General features: G+C 47.8%; 1 protein-coding gene across 3 annotated transcripts; it reads right to left on the bottom strand.

Annotated features, from left to right (window-relative positions):
• Window positions 1-1,897: 1,897 nt before the first annotated feature.
• Window positions 1,898-20,164, bottom strand: LOC136729767 (aminoacylase-1). 3 transcript variants are annotated; one of them, XM_066697539.1, is made up of 15 exons: window positions 20,071-20,164; window positions 18,736-18,883; window positions 15,335-15,399; window positions 14,834-14,938; window positions 14,129-14,223; window positions 13,749-13,825; window positions 13,442-13,531; window positions 13,191-13,247; window positions 12,374-12,447; window positions 12,180-12,229; window positions 7,124-7,268; window positions 6,667-6,735; window positions 6,288-6,367; window positions 4,785-4,845; window positions 1,898-2,800 (listed from the first exon to the last, which is right to left on the bottom strand). In XM_066697539.1, the coding sequence occupies exons 2-15, from the start codon at window positions 18,866-18,868 to the stop codon at window positions 2,636-2,638; spliced, it is 1,266 nt and encodes a 421-aa protein (XP_066553636.1). In that variant the 5' UTR covers window positions 18,869-18,883; window positions 20,071-20,164; the 3' UTR covers window positions 1,898-2,635. The 3 variants fall into 3 exon arrangements, with proteins under 3 accessions (XP_066553636.1, XP_066553637.1, XP_066553635.1); XM_066697540.1 differs by having other exon boundaries at window positions 18,736-18,879; window positions 20,071-20,158; XM_066697538.1 differs by having other exon boundaries at window positions 19,951-20,106.
• Between the last annotated feature and the right edge of the window lie 56 nt (window positions 20,165-20,220).

The raw sequence follows: 20,220 nt of genomic DNA, 5'->3' as shown, positions 1-20,220 counted from the left end.
ACCCTAGAAATGGTTGTGCGTGAAAATCCCAGTAACTGAGCAGATTGTGAAATACTCAGACCGGCCCGTCTGGCACCAACAACCATGCCACGCTCAAAATTGCTTAAATCACCTTTCTTTCCCATTCAGACATTCAGTTTGGAGTTCAGGAGATTGTCTTGACCAGGACCACACCCCTAAATGCATTGAAGCAACTGCCATGTGATTGGTTGGTTAGATAATTGCATTAATGAGAAATTGAACAGGTGTTCCTAATAATCCTTTAGGTGAGTGTACATCATGTAGTTTCTGTGATAGTGTTCGCTGATCGGAGCTCAAATCGGTGCAGAGTCTGCAACTCCAGTGCATCCGTTTCCCACGAACAGAAGGCTGTCATAGGAAACCAGCTCCGTTTCCAGCACAGAAACGATCTTTTTTAAAGTAATTACAAAAAAAGTTCATTTAATAATCTTGAAAAAGGAATATTCTCTCAGATACATGTTTGAGGGGTAAGTTAATTAAGAATGAAGCCTTGCAAAGTCTCCAAGAATTAAATCTGAAGAGATAAGTGAAGCAACAGCACAGCAAACGCAGCTGACTGAAATATGAATACCAAATGAAAGTCAGGTTTTTATCTTTTCTTTTTCTCTCTCCATTTCTCCCTCTTCTCTTCCTCCCCTTGTTAGGACTGGATCAGTACGCGCGCCTTGAAAAAGACACCATCAGATCTTCACATCTCTGTTTTACGGCCTTACGGGATCATAGCGTGCAAATTGTTCTCTATCTTCCCCCCGTGTCCTCATCTCGTCTCCACTATCTGGTCTTCCTTTTTCCGTTCCCCTGCAGCAACACAAAATTAACCCTAACGCGGCGCAGGGCTGATTTAATCGGCCTGTCTCTCAACTTCAGAAGTGCTTCTCGTGCAAATTGAAGATGGGCGGCTACTTCCGAGCAAAACTGCAACGAGTGGAGCGTGGATCGAGTCGGAAGCACAGAGACCCAAATGTGAAACTCATTCTCTACAATGCTTTTATTCACTTCTTCATGGGCATACTTATTAAAATCCCTCCACCTTCTGAAAAAGAAAAATAACATTAAAACAACGCCATGCACTTCAGAGTTTGAGACACGCGTGTTCACGTTCAAACCCCTACAGGGTTTCAGGGTGTTTGTGTTCTTGCTACACAACTACCTGTGCCTTCTGCTAATTGCCCCGGCTCCCCAAACCCACAGCCTCTCCTCCCTGGCGCCTCGCCCGTCCCGCCACATCTCGGCTGTCATGTACCAACCGAGCTTCAAACCCCTTCATGGCAAACGTCACTGTAATGGCTTAATTGGCCTTTTTAATGAAGTCCCTCTCCGAGACAACGGGAGATTTAATGAAGCGAGTGGGAACTCAGCTGGAATGCTGAGATAAATAAAGGCAGACCCGGAGAGGCTCCTGCCCGGACGGGAGTCAGCACTCTCGACACAGGGACCGGTCCGAGAACGAAGCGGCTCCCAACACGAAGGACCGGGACAAGCACCGTAACGAGGAGACGGGCGTGTGTGAAGTGACAGGGCGTCTTCCCTGCCGGGTCAATGCGCCGGGACTCAACAACAGCCCGCTGTTCCGTCTCTCCGATAGCTGGAGATAAGCAGGACTGTATTCATATAGGTGCAGGACGAGCGCACCCTTTTCTTCCATCTCTCGCTCTCTTTTGTGTGGATCTGCCTTAATGGATTTTATATTCCGGATGATAAATTACCCACGAGGTAACTACACAATTCATCAACACAGTCACAGTGCCATCGCTCCGCAGCACCGGAAGGGTTCGGTGCGAAACTTATATACCAAGCAATTTAGCGCAGTAACCTCTGCGCAGTACTGACAGCCATTTATTATCTTTTTATATCAAAACATTGCAAAACCCACATCTATAAAGTATAAGGTTTATTAAGAACAGGCTTTATTTCAGTACAATAATTAAAATGACATGTATATATATAAATACATACATATATACATATATTGTTTTTCTTTAGCATGCGTACAGATTATTATTATTATTATTATTATTATTATATTTCTTGGCAGACGCCCTTATCCAGGTTGACTTACAACATGAGCGCAATACAAAGTGCAAATTCTAATTCTAATAAATTCTAATGCGAGTTACAAAAAATCTCACTCATCTGAAATTATAAGGCAGACAGTCTCAGTGCTGTGGCTGAGGGGGGTGACTGGGGTCAGTATAAGATGATGAGATTGCCACTGGAAGCGCCTCTTCCCTGCCCTGAATGACCAATTACACACGTCTCCATTCGGCGCCGGCACTGCCAAGAGGGAAGACTCTTTGTGCTCGATAGATCGGCGGTGTAACTGTCCACTCAGACGAGCCCCACTATGGTGGTGCCATCGTACCGCGGGAGGACAGGCGGCCAGTCAGGGCACGTACGGGCGTGAGTGTGTGAGAGAGAGGGAGAGAGAGAGAAATAGTGTGGGTGAGAGAGAGAGAGAGAGGGAAAGGGATAAGGAAAGAGTGAAATGAAAGAGTGAGTGAGTGGTGTAAAGGAGGCAAATGAATGAAGAGAGAGAGAGGTTTTCTTTTTAAGACAAAGTCCTGAGATCATGTATTTGTGCATGAGAGAGAGAGAGTGCTGTGCAGAGGAGTGCCTAGGCTTCCTCGGGCAGGGCCGGCACACTGGCCAGGGCGGGCAGCAGGCACTGGTAGATGTCGATGCCGTGCAGGAAGACACGCTCGTTCAGGAACTCGTTGTGGTCGTGCAGCAGGATGGGGGTGCGGTTCATCGGGGAGAAGCCGATGGCTGGGATGCCCACCTGGGTGGAGAGAAGGGAGTCACCACACAGAAAGCACATGAAGAACAGAGCAGCACAGAGCAGCACAGAGCGCATGAAGCCTCGGGGGCGCAGGCCGAGAAACCGATTATGCGCTGCTCTACATGCTCACTGCGGTCAAAAAGGAAAACCAGAAAACCAGACGTCTGTGTGAATAAGAACTGTGCAGACTTTACTTTTACTCTCTTTCTCTCAGACTGAGATTCTCTGATCTCTTTTCTGACTCTGTAGGAAGAGAAGCTCATGTCTTCAGTCAGACTCAACAAGCTTCACGACATCACTGATGACATAAGAGGTCCTTGTGCTCGACACCCTGTCAGCTGCCACCTGGCCATCGGGCAGTTTCTGCATTGCCTCCATTCCTGAGCTGTGGACGTGTTGTTATTACTGCAGATTCATGTGCAGACGGCTTGTACAGCATAATAAAAGGGAAATAAATAAATAAATAAATATAGAGAGAGAGAGCGAGAGGGAGAGATGGAGAGAGAGAGAGAACTCTGCATCTGCTGCCTCTGCTGAAACACTCTTGACGTGACGTGACTTGACAAGCTGTCAGCGGAGACCTGGACTCCAGCAGGCAGGCGCTCAGTCGTGTCACCCCTCTGCGGCTCTGCAGGAGCACGGCAGCGGCTCCAGACTCCCGGCAGCCCGGCTTGTGTTCAGAGTCGATCAACACAAACACAGATCTGTTTAAACACACTTCTGGTTCAGCGTGCAACACGGATGAGCCCATGATCCGTGAGATCAAATCGCAGGGTTTTCTATAAATAAAGCAGTGTTTTGCGGCAGTGTTTGGACCGGTCTGACAGCCAGGCCTAGACTCTCTCAATAACCCAGTCAGGTGGCGAGTGAAAGCCCTGGCCCGTGCACCGAGAGGCGTCCCTTCAGAAGTGCCAGAATGGCTCCGGGTCTGGCTGGACCGGACTCTTTAAAATAGAGACCCAAGAAACTTTCAATATCATCACTAGAGTCTCAGGCCGTCTGTCCATGCAGATGTCGCTCCAGACCTGCATGTGGATCAAGTGAGATCTGTCAGTGCTGCCCAGTGCTGTCAGGTCCTGCTTCTTCAGTAATAGTCCATCCATGCCGTATCAATAGTAGCTTCATACAGTATAGGCACGGTGACTAAGAGCACAGAACCACTGTCCCAGTAATCAACATCAATCTGCATGTTGTGCATGAGCTTCTGCAATTCTGCATGCTGTCTGTGTAATTAGAGCTGTTCCACATGATCACACACGAGAGGCAGCGAGAAAGAGGAACCACGGAAAAAGACAGGAGTCGTGAAGACTGACCACATTATCTGTGCGACAGACTGGTCTCCTTCCTGAGGAAGCAGATCTGTCTGCACTGAGACCAGGGGTATCTGTCACTTACACAGCCGTCCACAGACACAGTGCGTCTTTATTTTAGTATTAGTAGTACATCCGTCCATTAGACTTCAATATTGAAGGAGGAGGAGACTGTATAAGAATCTGAAATGCTCTAGTTGAGGCACTTACTGCTGTGACAGAGTCATTAAGCATCCAAAACTCAGCTTCTAAATGTGAAAGGAGAAAAACTGAAGGAAATAAAAGTCTTAAGTCCTCTAAATCCTAAATCCTAAATCCTGATGAGAGGTTGGTCAGAACAAGAGTTTGCGGTTTGTCTCCTGTGCCACACTGCCCCACACTGTGCCACACTGCGCTACACTGCCCCACATTGCCCCACACTGCGCCACACTGCCCCACATTGCCCCACACTGCGCCACACTGTGCCACACTGCCCCACATTGCCCCACACTGCACCACATTGCCCCACACTGCACTACACTGCCCCACAGTGTGCCACACTGCCCCACATTGCCCCACACTGTGGACGCAGCCGGCTGGGCTGAGGCACCAGCTGTATAATCGAAGTGTCTGCGTTGGCATCAGCGATTGCTTGTGTGAACACAATCTCTCACAAGCGATCTAGGGATACTTACCGCTCTAATGAAGCGGCTGTCTGTGGCAGCTGGGAAGATTTCCTTCTTCAAAGTCATATTCCTGACAAAACAGAAAGGCTCTCGTTAGCTGCTTAGTTTTTTATCGTTGTTATTATTATCTGTCCGGGGAAGAGACACACAGACGCCCGATTGAGAGTTAACGAGATCTGGAAGACGTTGCGCTCGTTTACTGCAGTGATGCGCATCGGGCAGAAATAATACATTGTACAATGATATGGTTTCTGGGGTGATGAAGTGGAGGCACTACAGAGAGTCAGGATTCTTCTTTACAGTGAAGCTCAGAATACAACACAGTTACAAAAGTGTCCCAGTAATGACACACAGGGTTGTCATTTGTCTCCTTCCGACTACAGCCACAGTGGTCCTGCACCGGCCCAGACAAACACACACGTAATATTCCCGTGTTTCCCTCTCGGGTAATCGAGTGGGTTTGGTCAAGGCGTCCTGCATCGGACCGTCTCAGAGTGGTGCCGCACAGCCGGCCCTCAAGGACGGCATGGTGCCCCTCTCGTCGCCCCCCCACCACAGCTATAGCACATTTGCTCAGACAGTGTGATTTGTGGTCAAATCAAAGCGAGTGCAATGCGAAGGCGTCTCTCACAGTCAGAGCGTGTTGTGCATTACGGACACCTGCAATGCTCTGCGTGGAGAAGCCATTCATGGAGTAAGTGAGCGCAATCACAAAAGCAATCACATCAAGAGTCCGAGCACAGACGCAGGCTCAATCCCGTAACCTTTATTCTCCCGCAAATAACTGGGACCCAGACTGAATGATTCATTTATTCCAAACAAAATTACCCATCACCACTCGCATTGCACCATCTCCCCGCTCTCAATAACACACCTTCCCCGGGCTTTTCATCTCTGACAACCGAGATTAAACGGAACGAGAGTCACAGAGCCTTTTCCATTTGATTATCAGCGCTCTTTCGACAGCCTCACGTCCGGCGCTCTGCATAATCGAATAGCCGCGTGTTATCTGTAGGGGGGGATGCACACCACGCATCTTCCAGCAGCAAATAAATATGACATTCATTGGAAGCCTGTTGCCGTTTATTCTTCTTCAGAATTAATTACAGACGAATTCCCCGGCGCCGACTTCAAGGACGCAGTTCCGAAGTGCTGGACATCCGCGCTGCTCGCGTGCCGTCACTCCTGAACCAGGACCCGATTTGGGTTCTTCTCGGCTCGGCACTGGGGCTATGTTGTATACAGGCTGACAGAGCCCTTCTGCCAACCGCTCTCTTCATGGCAAAATAATTACACACAGGTTTCTAATGGTCTTCCAGACGTTTATCATTATGATTTTTTAACCAGCTTGATAAACGTGTGTACTTTAGGATTTTCCACTTGTTTTTAAATATCCAACTCTTCACTCAATCATAGCAAAATGGCAATTAAATAACAAGTAACAGGGGACCCTGGACCCTGAGGTGCGGTGTGGGGGCCGCCCTGCAGGGGGCACATTCGGGCTATACTCACATGGTGCCGCAGGCAGAGCTGAAGGCCCTCCACCAGGGGTTGCTCTCCGCGGTCGACGTCATGCTCTGGTTCATGTGTTTCTGAGCGGGAAAAGACAGAGGGCAATACTCTTTCATTAAAAGCATGCATGTCACATTGAGTTTCCCACCTCTTTCATCAATCAGCAAGAACGAAATCCCAAAGCACGAGTCTGGGACACTCCCGGGACATACACACACATACACACACACACACACACACACACACACACGCATGCACACACTATGCACACACCACACACAGCTATTAATTAAGTAACCCCAGTTACAAGCAAGTCTTGTTTTTGCTGTTGGCCAGTGGCCCCACACACAGGTGCAGGGCCACTCAGCTGATCTCTCACCTGTGCAAACTCATAGGTGACACCGTCACCAGCAGCCGCACACCACTCCTTGATCTGCGCCTCAAACTCCTGCCACGGAGAGCGAGAGGGAGAGAGTAATGCATCAAGAAGAGTAATAATTCACACTACAGTACAACGTTCACAGTGCATTTCTCCAGCACTAAAGCAGGACTTTATCTCTACAAACACTACAGGAATTATCAAGGATGTTTTTCCCCTGTAAGTAACCGCTGGGCAGAGGGAACAGGACAGTTGAAGTTATCGTTTTCACCACAAGATGGCGGCAGAATCACATGAGCAGCTCACGCACAGAGGGGGCTTCTGCTGACGGGCCACCGCCACAGGTCCGAACCCGCAGAGCTGTAACTGCGCTCACCTCCGGCAGCAGCTAAACAGCCCCTGGGTCCCTGACATCCCAGCTTCCCTTCACACAGAACCAAGAGAAACGGACGCGTACCTGCAGGTCCACTGTGGGGGGGATGCGAAGGTCGAAGCTCACGTCCATCTCCGGGGGGATGACATTGTAGGCCACGCCCCCCTGCACCATGGTCATATTGATGGTGGTGACATCGCCCAGTGTGAAGCATTCGCTGGTGTCCAGCCTGGGAGGAGAATGACCAGCACACTGCATTCAGCAAACACACTGCGCACAGTACATACAGAGAGTAAATACACCACCTACAGTACATACAGAGAGTAAACACACTGCGTTCAGCAAACACACCGCGCACAGTACATACAGTGAGTAAACACAATGCGCACAGTAAACAGAGAGTAAATACACCGACTACAGTAAACACACTGCACACTGTAAACACACTGCGCTCAGCAAAGACACTGTGCACAGTACATAGCGAGTAAATACACCGCCTACAGTAAACACACTCCGCACAGTAAACACACTGCGCTCAGCAAACAGTGAGTAAATACACTGCGCACAGAAAACACACTCCGCACAGTAAACACACTGCGCTGAGTACACAGTAAGTAAATACACCGCCTACAGTAAACACACTGCGCTCAGCAAACACACTGCGCACAGTACATACAGTGAGTAAACACACTACGCACAGTAAACACACTGCGCTCAGCAAACACACTGTGCTGAGTACACAGTGAGTAAATACACTGCGCACAGCAAACACACTGCGCACAGTAAACACACTGCGCACAGTACATACAGTGAGTAAATACACTGCGCACAGCAAACACACTGCGCACAGTACATACAGTGAGTAAACACACTGCGCTCAGCAAACACACTGTGCACAGTACATACAGAGAGTAAACACACTGCTAACAGTAAACACAGAGAGTAAATACACCGCCTACAGTAAACACACTGCACTGAGTACACAGTGAGTAAATACACTGCCTACAGTAAACACACTGCGCTGAGTACACAGTGAGTAAATACAACGCCTACAGTAAACACACTGCGCTCAGCAAACACACTGCGCACAGTACATACAGTGAGTAAACACACTGCGCACAGTAAACACACTGCGCTCAGCAAACACACTGTGCTGAGTACACAGTGAGTAAATACACTGCGCACAGCAAACACACTGCGCACAGTAAACACACTGCGCACAGTACATACAGTGAGTAAATACACTGCGCACAGCAAACACACTGCGCACAGTACATACAGTGAGTAAATACACTGCGCACAGCAAACACACTGCGCACAGTACATACAGTGAGTAAACACACTGCGCTCAGCAAACACACTGTGCACAGTACATACAGAGAGTAAACACACTGCTAACAGTAAACACAGAGAGTAAATACACCGCCTACAGTAAACACACTGCGCTGAGTACACAGTGAGTAAATACACTGCCTACAGTAAACACACTGCGCTGAGTACACAGTGAGTAAATACAACGCCTACAGTAAACACACTGCGCACAGTAAACACAGAGTAAATACACCGCCTACAGTAAACACACTGCGCTCAGCAAATACACTGCGCTCAGCAAACACACTGCGCACAGTACATACAGAGTAAATACACCGCCTACAGTAAACACACTGTGCTCAGCAAACACACTGCGCTGAGTACACAGTGAGTAAATACACTGCGCACAGTAAACACACTGCGCTCAGCAAACACACTGCGCACAGTAAACACAGAGAGTAAATACACCGCCTACAGTAAACACACTGCGCTCAGCAAACACACTGTGCACAGTACATACAGAGTAAACACACTGCGCACAGTAAACACATAGAGTAAATACACCACCTACAGTAAACACACTGCGCTCAGCAAACACACTGCGCACAGTAAATACACTGCGTTCAGCAAACACACTCCGCACAGTAAACACACTGCGCTCAGCAAACACATTGAGTAAATACACTGTGCACAGAAAACACATTCCGCACAGTAAACACACTGCGCTGAGTACACAGTGAGTAAATACACCGCCTACAGTAAACACACTGCGCTCAGCAATTACACTGCGCTCAGCAAACACACTGCGCACAGTACATACAGTGAGTAAACACACTGCGCACAGTAAACACACTGCGCTCAGCAAACACACTGTGCTGAGTACACAGTGAGTAAATACACTGCGCACAGCAAACACACTGCGCACAGTACATACAGTGAGTAAATACACTGCGCACACCAAACACACTGCGCACAGTACATACAGTGAGCAAACACACTGCGCTCAGCAAACACACTGTGCACAGTACATACAGAGAGTAAACACACTGCTAACAGTAAACACAGAGAGTAAATACACCGCCTACAGTAAACACACTGCACTGAGTACACAGTGAGTAAATACACTGCCTAAAGTAAACACACTGCGCTGAGTACACAGTGAGTAATTACAACGCCTACAGCAAACACACTGCGCACAGTAAACACAGAGAGTAAATACACCGCCTACAGTAAACACACTGCGCTCAGCAAACACACTGTGCACAGTACATAGAGTAAACACACTGCGCACAGTAAACACATAGAGTAAATACACCACCTACAGTAAACACACTGCGCTCAGCAAACACACTGCGCACAGTAAATACACTGCGTTCAGCAAACACACTCCGCACAGTAAACACACTGCGCTCAGCAAACACATTGAGTAAATACACTGTGCACAGAAAACACATTCCGCACAGTAAACACACTGCGCTGAGTACACAGTGAGTAAATACACCGCCTACAGTAAACACACTGCGCTCAGCAATTACACTGCGCTCAGCAAACACACTGCGCACAGTACATACAGTGAGTAAACACACTGCGCACAGTAAACACACTGCGCTCAGCAAACACACTGTGCTGAGTACACAGTGAGTAAATACACTGCGCACAGCAAACACACTGCGCACAGTACATACAGTGAGTAAATACACTGCGCACACCAAACACACTGCGCACAGTACATACAGTGAGCAAACACACTGCGCTCAGCAAACACACTGTGCACAGTACATACAGAGAGTAAACACACTGCTAACAGTAAACACAGAGAGTAAATACACCGCCTACAGTAAACACACTGCACTGAGTACACAGTGAGTAAATACACTGCCTAAAGTAAACACACTGCGCTGAGTACACAGTGAGTAATTACAACGCCTACAGTAAACACACTGCGCTCAGCAAATACACTGCGCTCAGCAAATACACTGCGCACAGTACATACAGAGAGTAAATACACCGCCTACAGTAAACACTGTGCTCAGCAAACACACTGTGCTGAGTACACAGTGAGTAAATACACTGCGCACAGCAAACACACGGCACACAGTAAACACACTGCGCACAGTACATACAGTGAGTAAACACACTGCGCTCAGCAAACACACTGTGCACAGTACATACAGAGTAAACACACTGCTAACAGTAAACACAGAGTAAATACACCGCCTACAGTAAACACACTGCGCTGAGTACACAGTGAGTAAATACACTGCCTACAGTAAACACACTGCACTGAGTACAGTGAGTAAATACAACGCCTACAGTAAACACACTGCGCACAGTAAACACAGAGTAAATACACCGCCTACAGTAAACACACTGCGCTCAGCAAATACACTGCGCTCAGCAAACACACTGCACACAGTACATACAGTAAGTAAACACACTGCGCTCAGCAAACACACTGTGCACAGTACATACAGTGAGTAAATACACTGCGCACAGTAAACACACTGCGCTCAGCAAACACACTGTGAACAGTACATAGAGAGTAAATACACTGCCTACAGTAAACACAGAGAGTAAATACACCACCTAGTAAACAGACTGCGCTAAGCAAATACACTGCACAGTAAATACACTGCCTACAATAAATACACAGAGCACTGGTCTGTTGGCATAGCGGCTCAGGACAGAGGCGTGTTGAACCATTTCAGATCTGAGCTAAGCCTGACACGCCCAACACGCTCCGTGTCACAGGTATAATATGACTGACAGGTGCCAAGCTCCGAGTTGTGTGATGGATTACTACATCACAAACAAGCTGACGTCAATTTCAATTCAAAGGGGACGGATGCAGGACGGTGCCATGTTTGCAGAGAGACTGATACAGAGATGCACATTGGAACGAACACAGATACATGCACATGGATGTAGGTGTTGATATGCCAGTCTATCCTCAAATTTAGAGCCCTAAAACACATAGGCCATGCAGAGAGGACAAAAGGAGTAGGGAGAAATGCAGGCGGACATACACTGGGGACCCGTAGGCCACTTCCTCCGTTCCTGGAAACCGAACCCGAACCTTAGTGAAAACAGGACTAAAGCAACTGTACTGGGAGAGATGAGCGAAAAGCCCAGATCAATCAAAAAGGAAATTTTGTGCCATTTCAAGTGCCTTTCTGTTGTAACAGGAAAAAAAAGGACCTCTATCGGCAGGACGGCACCAGCCAGCACGGAGGAGAGAGAGACCATAGACTGTGCCCCTCCGGCGCAGTGCTGGACACCACAGTACGAGAGCGGAGTGGATCCTCGCGCTGAACCGGGGGACGGCGGCAGAGATGAGAAGTGCTCATCTGGGGAAACGGCTCTCTGTGTGGACGATAACCGGGGGGACAGAGCTCTCCTCGGTGTCTGCGTCTCACCGGAGAGTCGCTCCTCACTGTGGCTTGAGTTTTGCGGTCAATTCAGCTGATCTTCAAGGATACAGAGCAATAGTCTCTGTAAATCTGATCTCATATGCGTTTCCATTATGTTGTCAGTCTCAATTTCTCCTACAAGGCTCCCAAAACAATGCGCAAAGTGAATGTTTTTTTGTTAATCTTTCTTTCATTTTATGGACCAGTGAGAGGCGTCTCTCTCTCTCAGGTTTACAGATAGATCTTATTTTACCCATTTGATTTAAGGCTGCAGAAGTCCTTGTGACTGGTCTGTTTTTATTATAATTGCTGTCGCTCTCTAGTGCTTAATTGCATGTGAAGTGGCGTCATATTAAGTGACCAGATGAGTGTATCAGAGCAGTGCTGGTCTGGGTCCAGACATCTGAGGACCATCTTACCGTGTTTTCTCCTTCTCTCTGAAGTCCAGGAATAAATTGATAATTTTACGCTGGGGGGAAAAAATGTATGTTAAAAAAATGGCCTGTTTTTCTCTCGCATATAATCCATACACATATTCTTTATTTAATAATAATAATAATAATAATAATAATAATAATAATAATAATAATAACAACAATGAAGTGACACGTACCATTTTTTCAGCGGCTGTGTTTTCAACGAAGCGGGACCCGTGGCCGGGACTCCCTGTGCATTTCACTGTGATCCCTGGAAATGAACAGCAGGCAGCATCACCCTCCACCCGCGGCCAAACGCCAGCGACACCGCCGCAGGATTTGTGCCTAAAATGCTGTATCCTACAGAAATCTTTCCCTATTCCAGATTGAACCGCGGACACGAGGGCAGTAAGTGCCGCGCTGAAGTGACCCCTGACCCTAGCGGAAGCCCTTCCTGTCCGGGGCTGACCTCTGACCCCAGCCACACCCCTAGCAATAATAATACGAGGGGAATTCCAGCACCTGTACCGGTTCCATTTCTGATCATTGTTTATCTCCATTGTTTTTATATTGTGCACTGATGTATTTGCTTTGTATACAGTGTGTTGTGTTTGTTTAAAGTGTAGAGGTATTGTGTGTTTATTGCTTTTTGCATCTGGTTAAATAAAGGTGAAATGAAACGGTTACATTTTAAAAACCTGTGTACGAATCTACGGCAAAGCAAATAACCAGATCAGGTGATATCACTGTCAGCAGCTGGTTCAAGGACGAAACAACGAGTCTGTAGGGTTGCTCCCCAGCAGCGTCAGGAGAGCAGCGTCTTATTCCCATGCTGGAAAGCACGGCGTATCCCAGACTGCCGCACATCCCCCCGGATCTCACGGGCTCTCCATCTGCCGCCACAATCCCCTCCCTGGATGCTACCATTGGGCACACTGAAACTCTGCTGCCACGTCGGGAAGCCTGTTCTTCGGGACTTGATACAAGCGAAACATGAACCGACCGGATACTCACACCACGGATTCCTCTCGCCATAAAACACCGTGAAGGCTTCCGTCGGGTTTGCTAGACCTAAAGCGAAGGGGGAGAAATAAAATACACCTTTTAAGGGGTTTTCTGTATCGTGATTGAAGGATAACGACAACAAATAATACAAAAGTGCGACACAGACTGTGGTTAAAACCCTGAGCAGACACTGAAACTGCCGCCCGTCTCCACAGCCGAGTCCCTGGTCTTGGCGTCGCACATCGCTGTGTTACAATCACCTTCGTCCAGCGCGAAGCCGATGTTCAGCTTCTGAAACTCAGGATGGGTGATGAAGGTCTCCATTCCTTTATGACCTCCGACCTCCTCATCTGAGCACAAACACAAAATAAATCAGGTGTCACACTTCAGTGTAGCAGTAGGAGCAGATCTGCTGCTGGTAAGAGCCCTATTTGTAGTGATTATCTGAAGCTGATCTTCATTTGAGTGCATTAACCTGTTCCAGAATCACTGAGCTATTACTTCCATGTCTCTTCCTTCATCACACATTCACGCATCTATACGAGAGCAGGTTTTACAATACCGCACCTGGAACGAACATCAGGTGCATGGTGCGGCCGAGTCTCGTTCCTCTGGACTTCAGCCTCCTGATCGCCTCGATGTATCTGGAAAACAGGCAGCAGCCTCAACTCACACACACTTCAACACCTTGTCTTTCATTAAACGCAATCTTCCCTAAATACGCTTCCACACTGCGCCCGTGGTGTAGCCGGGCGGGGGGCACTGAGATGACTATCAATGAAAATTCAACTAAATTCAACTCAACCGCACTGCCTTGTGTCCTGCGGTGCCACCAGAACAGCGGGAACAACCCGAGAAGGACCTGCACACGGACTCTGACACGGTGAACGGACCTCCCGGGGCCGGCCGGGCCGCAGCTCTGAGGAGGCCCGTGACGTCACACTCACTGGATGGTGACACACTTCATGTCCTGCGTCCCCCTGCCGTAGATGTTCCCGTCCTCCTCTTTGACGGCAGAGAAGGCGTCGTGCTTCCAGTGCTCCTGAGAAGAGAGACGCATGAGTCTGGTTACCACCATGCATCGACCACATCAAACCAGAAGAGCTTTTCCAGAACAGCCGGGACACACGCACCCGGGGACACAAATGCTAATTGGGCTTCAAGGCATTCGAGACAGAAAACAGGAGACACTTCTTCACACAGAGAGGCGTCACAATCTGAACAAACTCCCCAGCGATGTGGCTGAAGAGACAATGTGGGAATATTCAAAAACAGACTGGATAGGATCCTTGGATCACTTAGTTATTAATGGACACCAAACGAGCATGATGGGGTGAATGGGCTCCTCTCGACTGGACACTGTCTATCTTTCTTTCTTTCTTTCACTGTGAGCCACAGTGGGACCTGCTGCTATTTCCCTACAATTAGACCAAATAAACTGTGAACAATGGCAATTACCACCCCCCTCCAATGACTAAAGAATAAAACATCCCACACACAAACATTTAAAGACGCCAGGTCCGCACGTGTCAGTGACTTTTGCGTGAAATATGACTGCACATGCATGACTCTTATGGCAGAATGCAGTTTGATATCAGAACACCCCCACTACTGAGTTGAGCACGAAGCACACACGGGGAAGACCTCCTGACCTGGAAGACCGGCACCACGTCAGTGTGGGAGTTCAGCAGCACAGACTTCAGCTTCGGCTCGGTTCCCTCCCACGTCATGATGGCCACCACTCTGCCGGGGTGCACCTGAGACACATGGCACACAGTCGGACACAGCATGGCACGAGAGTGGCCTGGAGATTTGAAGTGGCACGGCTGGGGGGCTTACACTCGGGTCTCGATTCCGGGTTTTTAAAAAACATGTGGAGACTGACTGTCAGGTTTAAGGTGGTGGGAGAACATACTGTGTGTGCTGAGGCAGAGCTGTCCCTTCTCAGCTTGTTCACACAGACATGTGCCCGTGGCAATAGGAGAAATAGAACAGGCCCAATCAGACGTCCCACAGGTCTCCACACTATTCCTCAACATCTCCCCCCACACGGAGGAGGGCTGTGGCAGGGGCAGGGCTGGGCAGCCAATAGAGGCCCGCTGTTGTGCGTGTGGCGCTATGAGTGACAGGACACGGCTGTCCAGACTCCCTACCTCCACTCTCTTCATGGGCAGCCCCAGCTCCAACGCAATCCGATCCAGGAACTGCAGAGCTGCCTCTGGAATCAGACGTGAGACAAGAGGTGACACAGACACAGCGCATCGCTTCAATCAATCAGCGTCTCCACGCAACTCCATTAGACCAGCGACCAGCGGCGCCACTCTGTCTCCGTCACACGCCTGTCAAAACGCACTGACAAAACTTTGCAGCATGAAGAGAAAACCAATTTGTACACTTTCAGCTTCAAAGACACGACCTCCATACAGAGCATCTGAACCGACCTACAGCTCTCGCGTGGTTTATTTTCTAGTGCAGGTTTAACTCCTCATTCGCAGTAAAAATGAATTAAAACAATAAGACCCTGTTCTGGAATGACTGGGAACCCATTGGCTTGCAACAGCCCTGTATCAGATGTGCTGCTACACGGTGAAACACGGCGAAACACGGCCCAGGTCGTGTAAACGCTGCGCTTCCTTCTGCAAATTCAGCAGGCTGAATTACAGCTGTTCAACTGCAAATGAGGATGCGGCTGCCTCTTCCATTATTATTTTGAGAGCTAAACTTAAACGCCATTGATCTCTTACATGTTTACATTTTTATGAAATATTTTTAATTTGGCATCTGTGGTCTGAAATATATATATACACCAATTAGCCATAACATTATGACCACCAGTTCTGATACTCACATGCCCATTGTAGGCGCTTTCGGCAGTGGACAGGGGTCAGCATGGGCATCACTAGCCATCACAATTTGGCCCTTGTCAAAGTCGCTCAGATCCTTACGCTTGCCCATTTTTCCTGATTCTAACACATCAACTTGTTCACTTGCTGCCTAATATATCTCACCCACTGACAGGTGCCATGATAACGAGATTATCAGTGTTATTCACTTCACCTCTCAGGTCATAATGTTATGGCTGATCGGTGAATATAGTGGCAGGGTGCTGGGCAGGGCAGGGAAAAGTCATTCTGTCTGGCACTACATCTCCCAGACATACATTCCCCCAGGCTTACTCCAGGGGAAGCACCTGAGTGACAGCGCTTCCCTGGCTGGCCGGGCTCCCGTATATCAATGTGAAACCGAGACTTTGTTGGGAAGGCGGGAGGAGGCAGCAACTGAAAAAAAAAAAAAAATAAGTAAGAAAGAAGACTTGGTAACGAACTTTGGCTACTGAACTCTGGACTGGATGATTGGCTTTGAACTTTGTCTTGTTTGCTTCGTTAGTTATGTGTAGGTTAGGGATCTGTCTCGCATGTAATTTAGGCCCCACGGGGAGGAGCTCGTGTTTTGTATGTCCTCTTGTTTTATGCCCACTGCTCACTGTAAACGATATGAGTGCCCCACACTCCTGTTCCAGCCCCCTGTTTCTGCCCCACATGGTGCCACTACACAGATACATATACATGCACGTATCTGGATGCCATTGTGTGGGACGATACCAGAAATACTCAATGGTTACTGGGATGATGAGCATCACTGGAATGTGGCATCTTTACTCCTCCCATGAAAACACTGCAAAACAGAATATAGAAACAGACTTGTCTGCTTCGCATGCCAGTGAAAAAATCGCATTCATATTGTTTCTTCACCCCCTGTCTCGCCATAACCTGTGACCAGCTACCCCTGAGACGTGGCAATAATGCCACTGGCTGAAGGTCAGGGACTCTGAACTCTGTGCCAGACATTAATGCACTGATAAACCTCCCGCCAGATCCAGGAGTTAAATATCAACAGCCTGCTGCCATGAAGAGTGAAAGTCTAACCTGGGATGGGTTACACTGTATATATCAATCTTATATAACTTACTTAAACTGCAAAGCTAGAACAAAATAGTCTACGAGGGTCTTTTATAATGTATGGATAAGCATCTGAAGAACATAACATGTAGTGTGGTCTGTGTTAATCACAGGCTACTAGAAAGTCTGAGTTCAGAGTCAATGTAAAGACTCAAACTGTTACATAAATCCCTCAAATGTAGCTTTAAATATTGTCCTTTTTAACACAAAACAGCTAATTGAAACAGTACAGTAGACTCAAAAACATGCAGCAGCTGACACGAGTTTGTTTGGTGCATGGGGGGCGTCTGGAGCGGACGACTGCAGGGGGGTGAGCGTGGCGGTGGACAGTGGGGGGCGTGCGCTTGTGTTTTAAAGGTCTTTTTTTTTTTTTTTTTTTTTTTTTTTTTTTTAAATCGCTCACACATTTGTTTCTGGGTAAACGCTGTGATTACAAACTTACTGGATCTTCAAGCAGAACTGACAGATGCCACAGACTGCCAGCTTGCAGATCATTAACACCAGTAAATATTCTCCCTCTGCGTGATCCAGTGCTTCGCCAGGTCAAGTCTGCATTTTTCCCTTCAAAACCTGTATTGTTTTATTATTATTATTTCTTGGCAGGCGCCCTTATCCAGGGCGACTTACAACATTATATGAAGGAACGTGACACTGACACTAGATACTAGATCTGTCTGTGGCAGAAACGGTCTGAAACAAGCCAAAGTGGACAATTAGTGCCTCTAAATCAGGGGTCTCAAACTCAATCCATGGAGGGCCGTGTGTTTCTGGTTTTCGTTCCAGCTGAGTCCTCAATGACTTAATTGAACTAATTGTTTAATTAGCTACACACATTTAAACATCTATCCAGGCCCAGGATATTTTATAAGATACTGTACCTTGAGTCAGCTGGAACGAAAACCAGCTACACACAGCCCCCAAGGAACTGAGTTTCAGCCCCCTGCTCTAAACCATAAAATTATTATTATTATTATTATTATTAAAATATACTGAAGTTTGTTCGTGAAGCTGTAGAGCTCTTGGTAAATCAACATACTGGTGCTGAGACGCTGCTGCAGACTGAGTTTGGTTGTTTGTCTCTCTAATTAAACACCTTCATGTTTTAATCAACCCTCCCTCCGCTGGCACCCAGGCAGGACAGGCTGTTGGGGTTGCAGTTAATGATGCTATGAGCTGCAGGAGACAAAGCAGCGCGGGAGCGCAGCGCTTATTGGAGCACATCCGCACACCAGAATGATCCATCCGCATCAAAGCTCGTCTCGTTTTTGTTTATGGGGATATTTTACGATTAGAACAACATACAAAATGAGCCAACACTGCAGAAACATGAAACCCTATTCACCCTCTCTGGAATGCTGCAGCGGCACTACAGACCTGCATAAGCCCTATAGGGGCGGCTCCTCAGGGATTGTGTAAACCTGTGCCATCACAGTGCGACTGTGTGTCATCATAAAAAAAAGTGCATGGCAGCACCTTCCTGACACGAGGTCCCACTAGTGGCCCTAATGAAGGCTTTCTATCCCAACAAACAAGGAGAGCTATTGCAATACAACTCCTCCTCTCTGCAGTTGATCTCCCTCGTCAGGGACACACACCATAATTGGGCTCCGGGTGGACGGTCCTGATTCTCAGGTATTCCCTGAAGAGTGACACAGACGGGTCCTCCGAGGACTCGCGGCCCCCTCCGCCGCCCACCTGCGCACCTGGCCTGTCTTTGTCTGGCAGCATGGCGTCCTGTCCTGTCTGGGAGAGAGGGACCTGCAATTATTCTACCACAAAACAGCCCTGGGTCAAACTCATCAAGCAGATACTGGCATTGTAAAAACAAAGTCTTATATATACTGATATACTATACCTAAGACTATAGGCAGCTAGATAGACGGATAGATCGAACATATATACATAAACATCTTAAGTTAATTGCATTTTAAAATAAATGCAACAGAACCACTAGCCTGAGCTTTCTAATGTATCCAAAATAAATACATCTATAAATTAATAAGCGTCAAATGTAAAGTGTCGTTCTGTAATCATAACAATAATACTAATTATTGTTAATCACCGTACTTCAGGCTCCGCGGTCAATTATAGCATAAGTGACGTCATTTCTGACGGCTCTTAATAATAATAATAATATTTCTTGGCGGACGCCCTTATCCAGGGCGACTTACAACATAAGTGCAAAACAAAGTGTAAAAACACAGTTCAATAAAGGCATCAATCATTACAAATTCAAATTACATAAAACATAGCAATTCAACACAGAATACATTTTACAACTTGCAGTTTACACAGGCAGGTACAGTGAGTGAGCAACATGCTTATGAAAGGTACGGACGACACTGTTGAACTCAAGCCCACGGCAGCGCCAGAACAGCCCGCGCCGGCGCTCTCTCTCTCTCTCTCTCTCTCTCAAATCAAAACATTCAAAAACAAGCTTTATTGGCATGATATCTCTCTCTCTCTCTCTCTCGGTGCGGAGCGGCGGACACGGAACTGATGTCCTCGGACAGTAACGACTGACAGACCGGAGAGAGAGAGAGAAAGACATGGAGAAGGACGGACCAATACACAGGGTCGGGTATACAATGTACTATAAAAACATGAACATGTAGGTATTATGAAAAAAACTGCTTCAAAAGTTAATGCGCCACCCGTTTCACTACAACTTCCAAGTGAAAGTATGTTTAATGATACGTTTCATAGGTGCCTGCAGTCGGTCAATGCATGGTGCAATTAAACACCAGGACCATGCACTGTGCTCGATCCCGGTCTCCTACGATTCAATACTCATATTAATGTTAGCCTACCTATACACCTTTTTGTGCAAGAGCAATTCTGCATTGGTTTGCAACACGATTAATGACACAATGAGCACGCGTGCCAGTGTGATGTGTGGCACTGCAGCGGTAATACAGACGATCACACACGTGTAGCAGCAGCTCCGGTCCTCCGTCCTCCGTCCTCCGTCCTCTGTCCCCGCGGCTCGGCGGCTCGTCGCGACTCGAGAGCTGCACAGCCACCGCCAGGCCAGCCAGCCGAGCGACGAATCATCGATCGGTGACCTGGAGTGACCCCGT

The sequence above is a fragment of the Amia ocellicauda genome, chromosome 3 (assembly GCF_036373705.1).
Source record: "Amia ocellicauda isolate fAmiCal2 chromosome 3, fAmiCal2.hap1, whole genome shotgun sequence".
Lineage (NCBI taxonomy): Eukaryota > Metazoa > Chordata > Actinopteri > Amiiformes > Amiidae > Amia > Amia ocellicauda.
This window is presented reverse-complemented; position numbering and strand designations above follow the sequence as displayed.

Excerpts from the sequence above, each read along its gene's own strand:
- LOC136729767 (XM_066697539.1), bottom strand. The coding sequence starts at position 18,868 with ATGCTGCCAGACAAAGACAGGCCAGGTGCGCAGGTGGGCGGCGGAGGG. Across the intron at positions 15,400-18,735 it reads CCACCCGGAGCCCAATTATG|AGGCAGCTCTGCAGTTCCTG; the intron begins GTGTGTGTCCCT and ends GTCTGATTCCAG. Across the intron at positions 13,532-13,748 it reads GCACCTGATGTTCGTTCCAG|ATGAGGAGGTCGGAGGTCAT; the intron begins GTGCGGTATTGT and ends GTTTGTGCTCAG.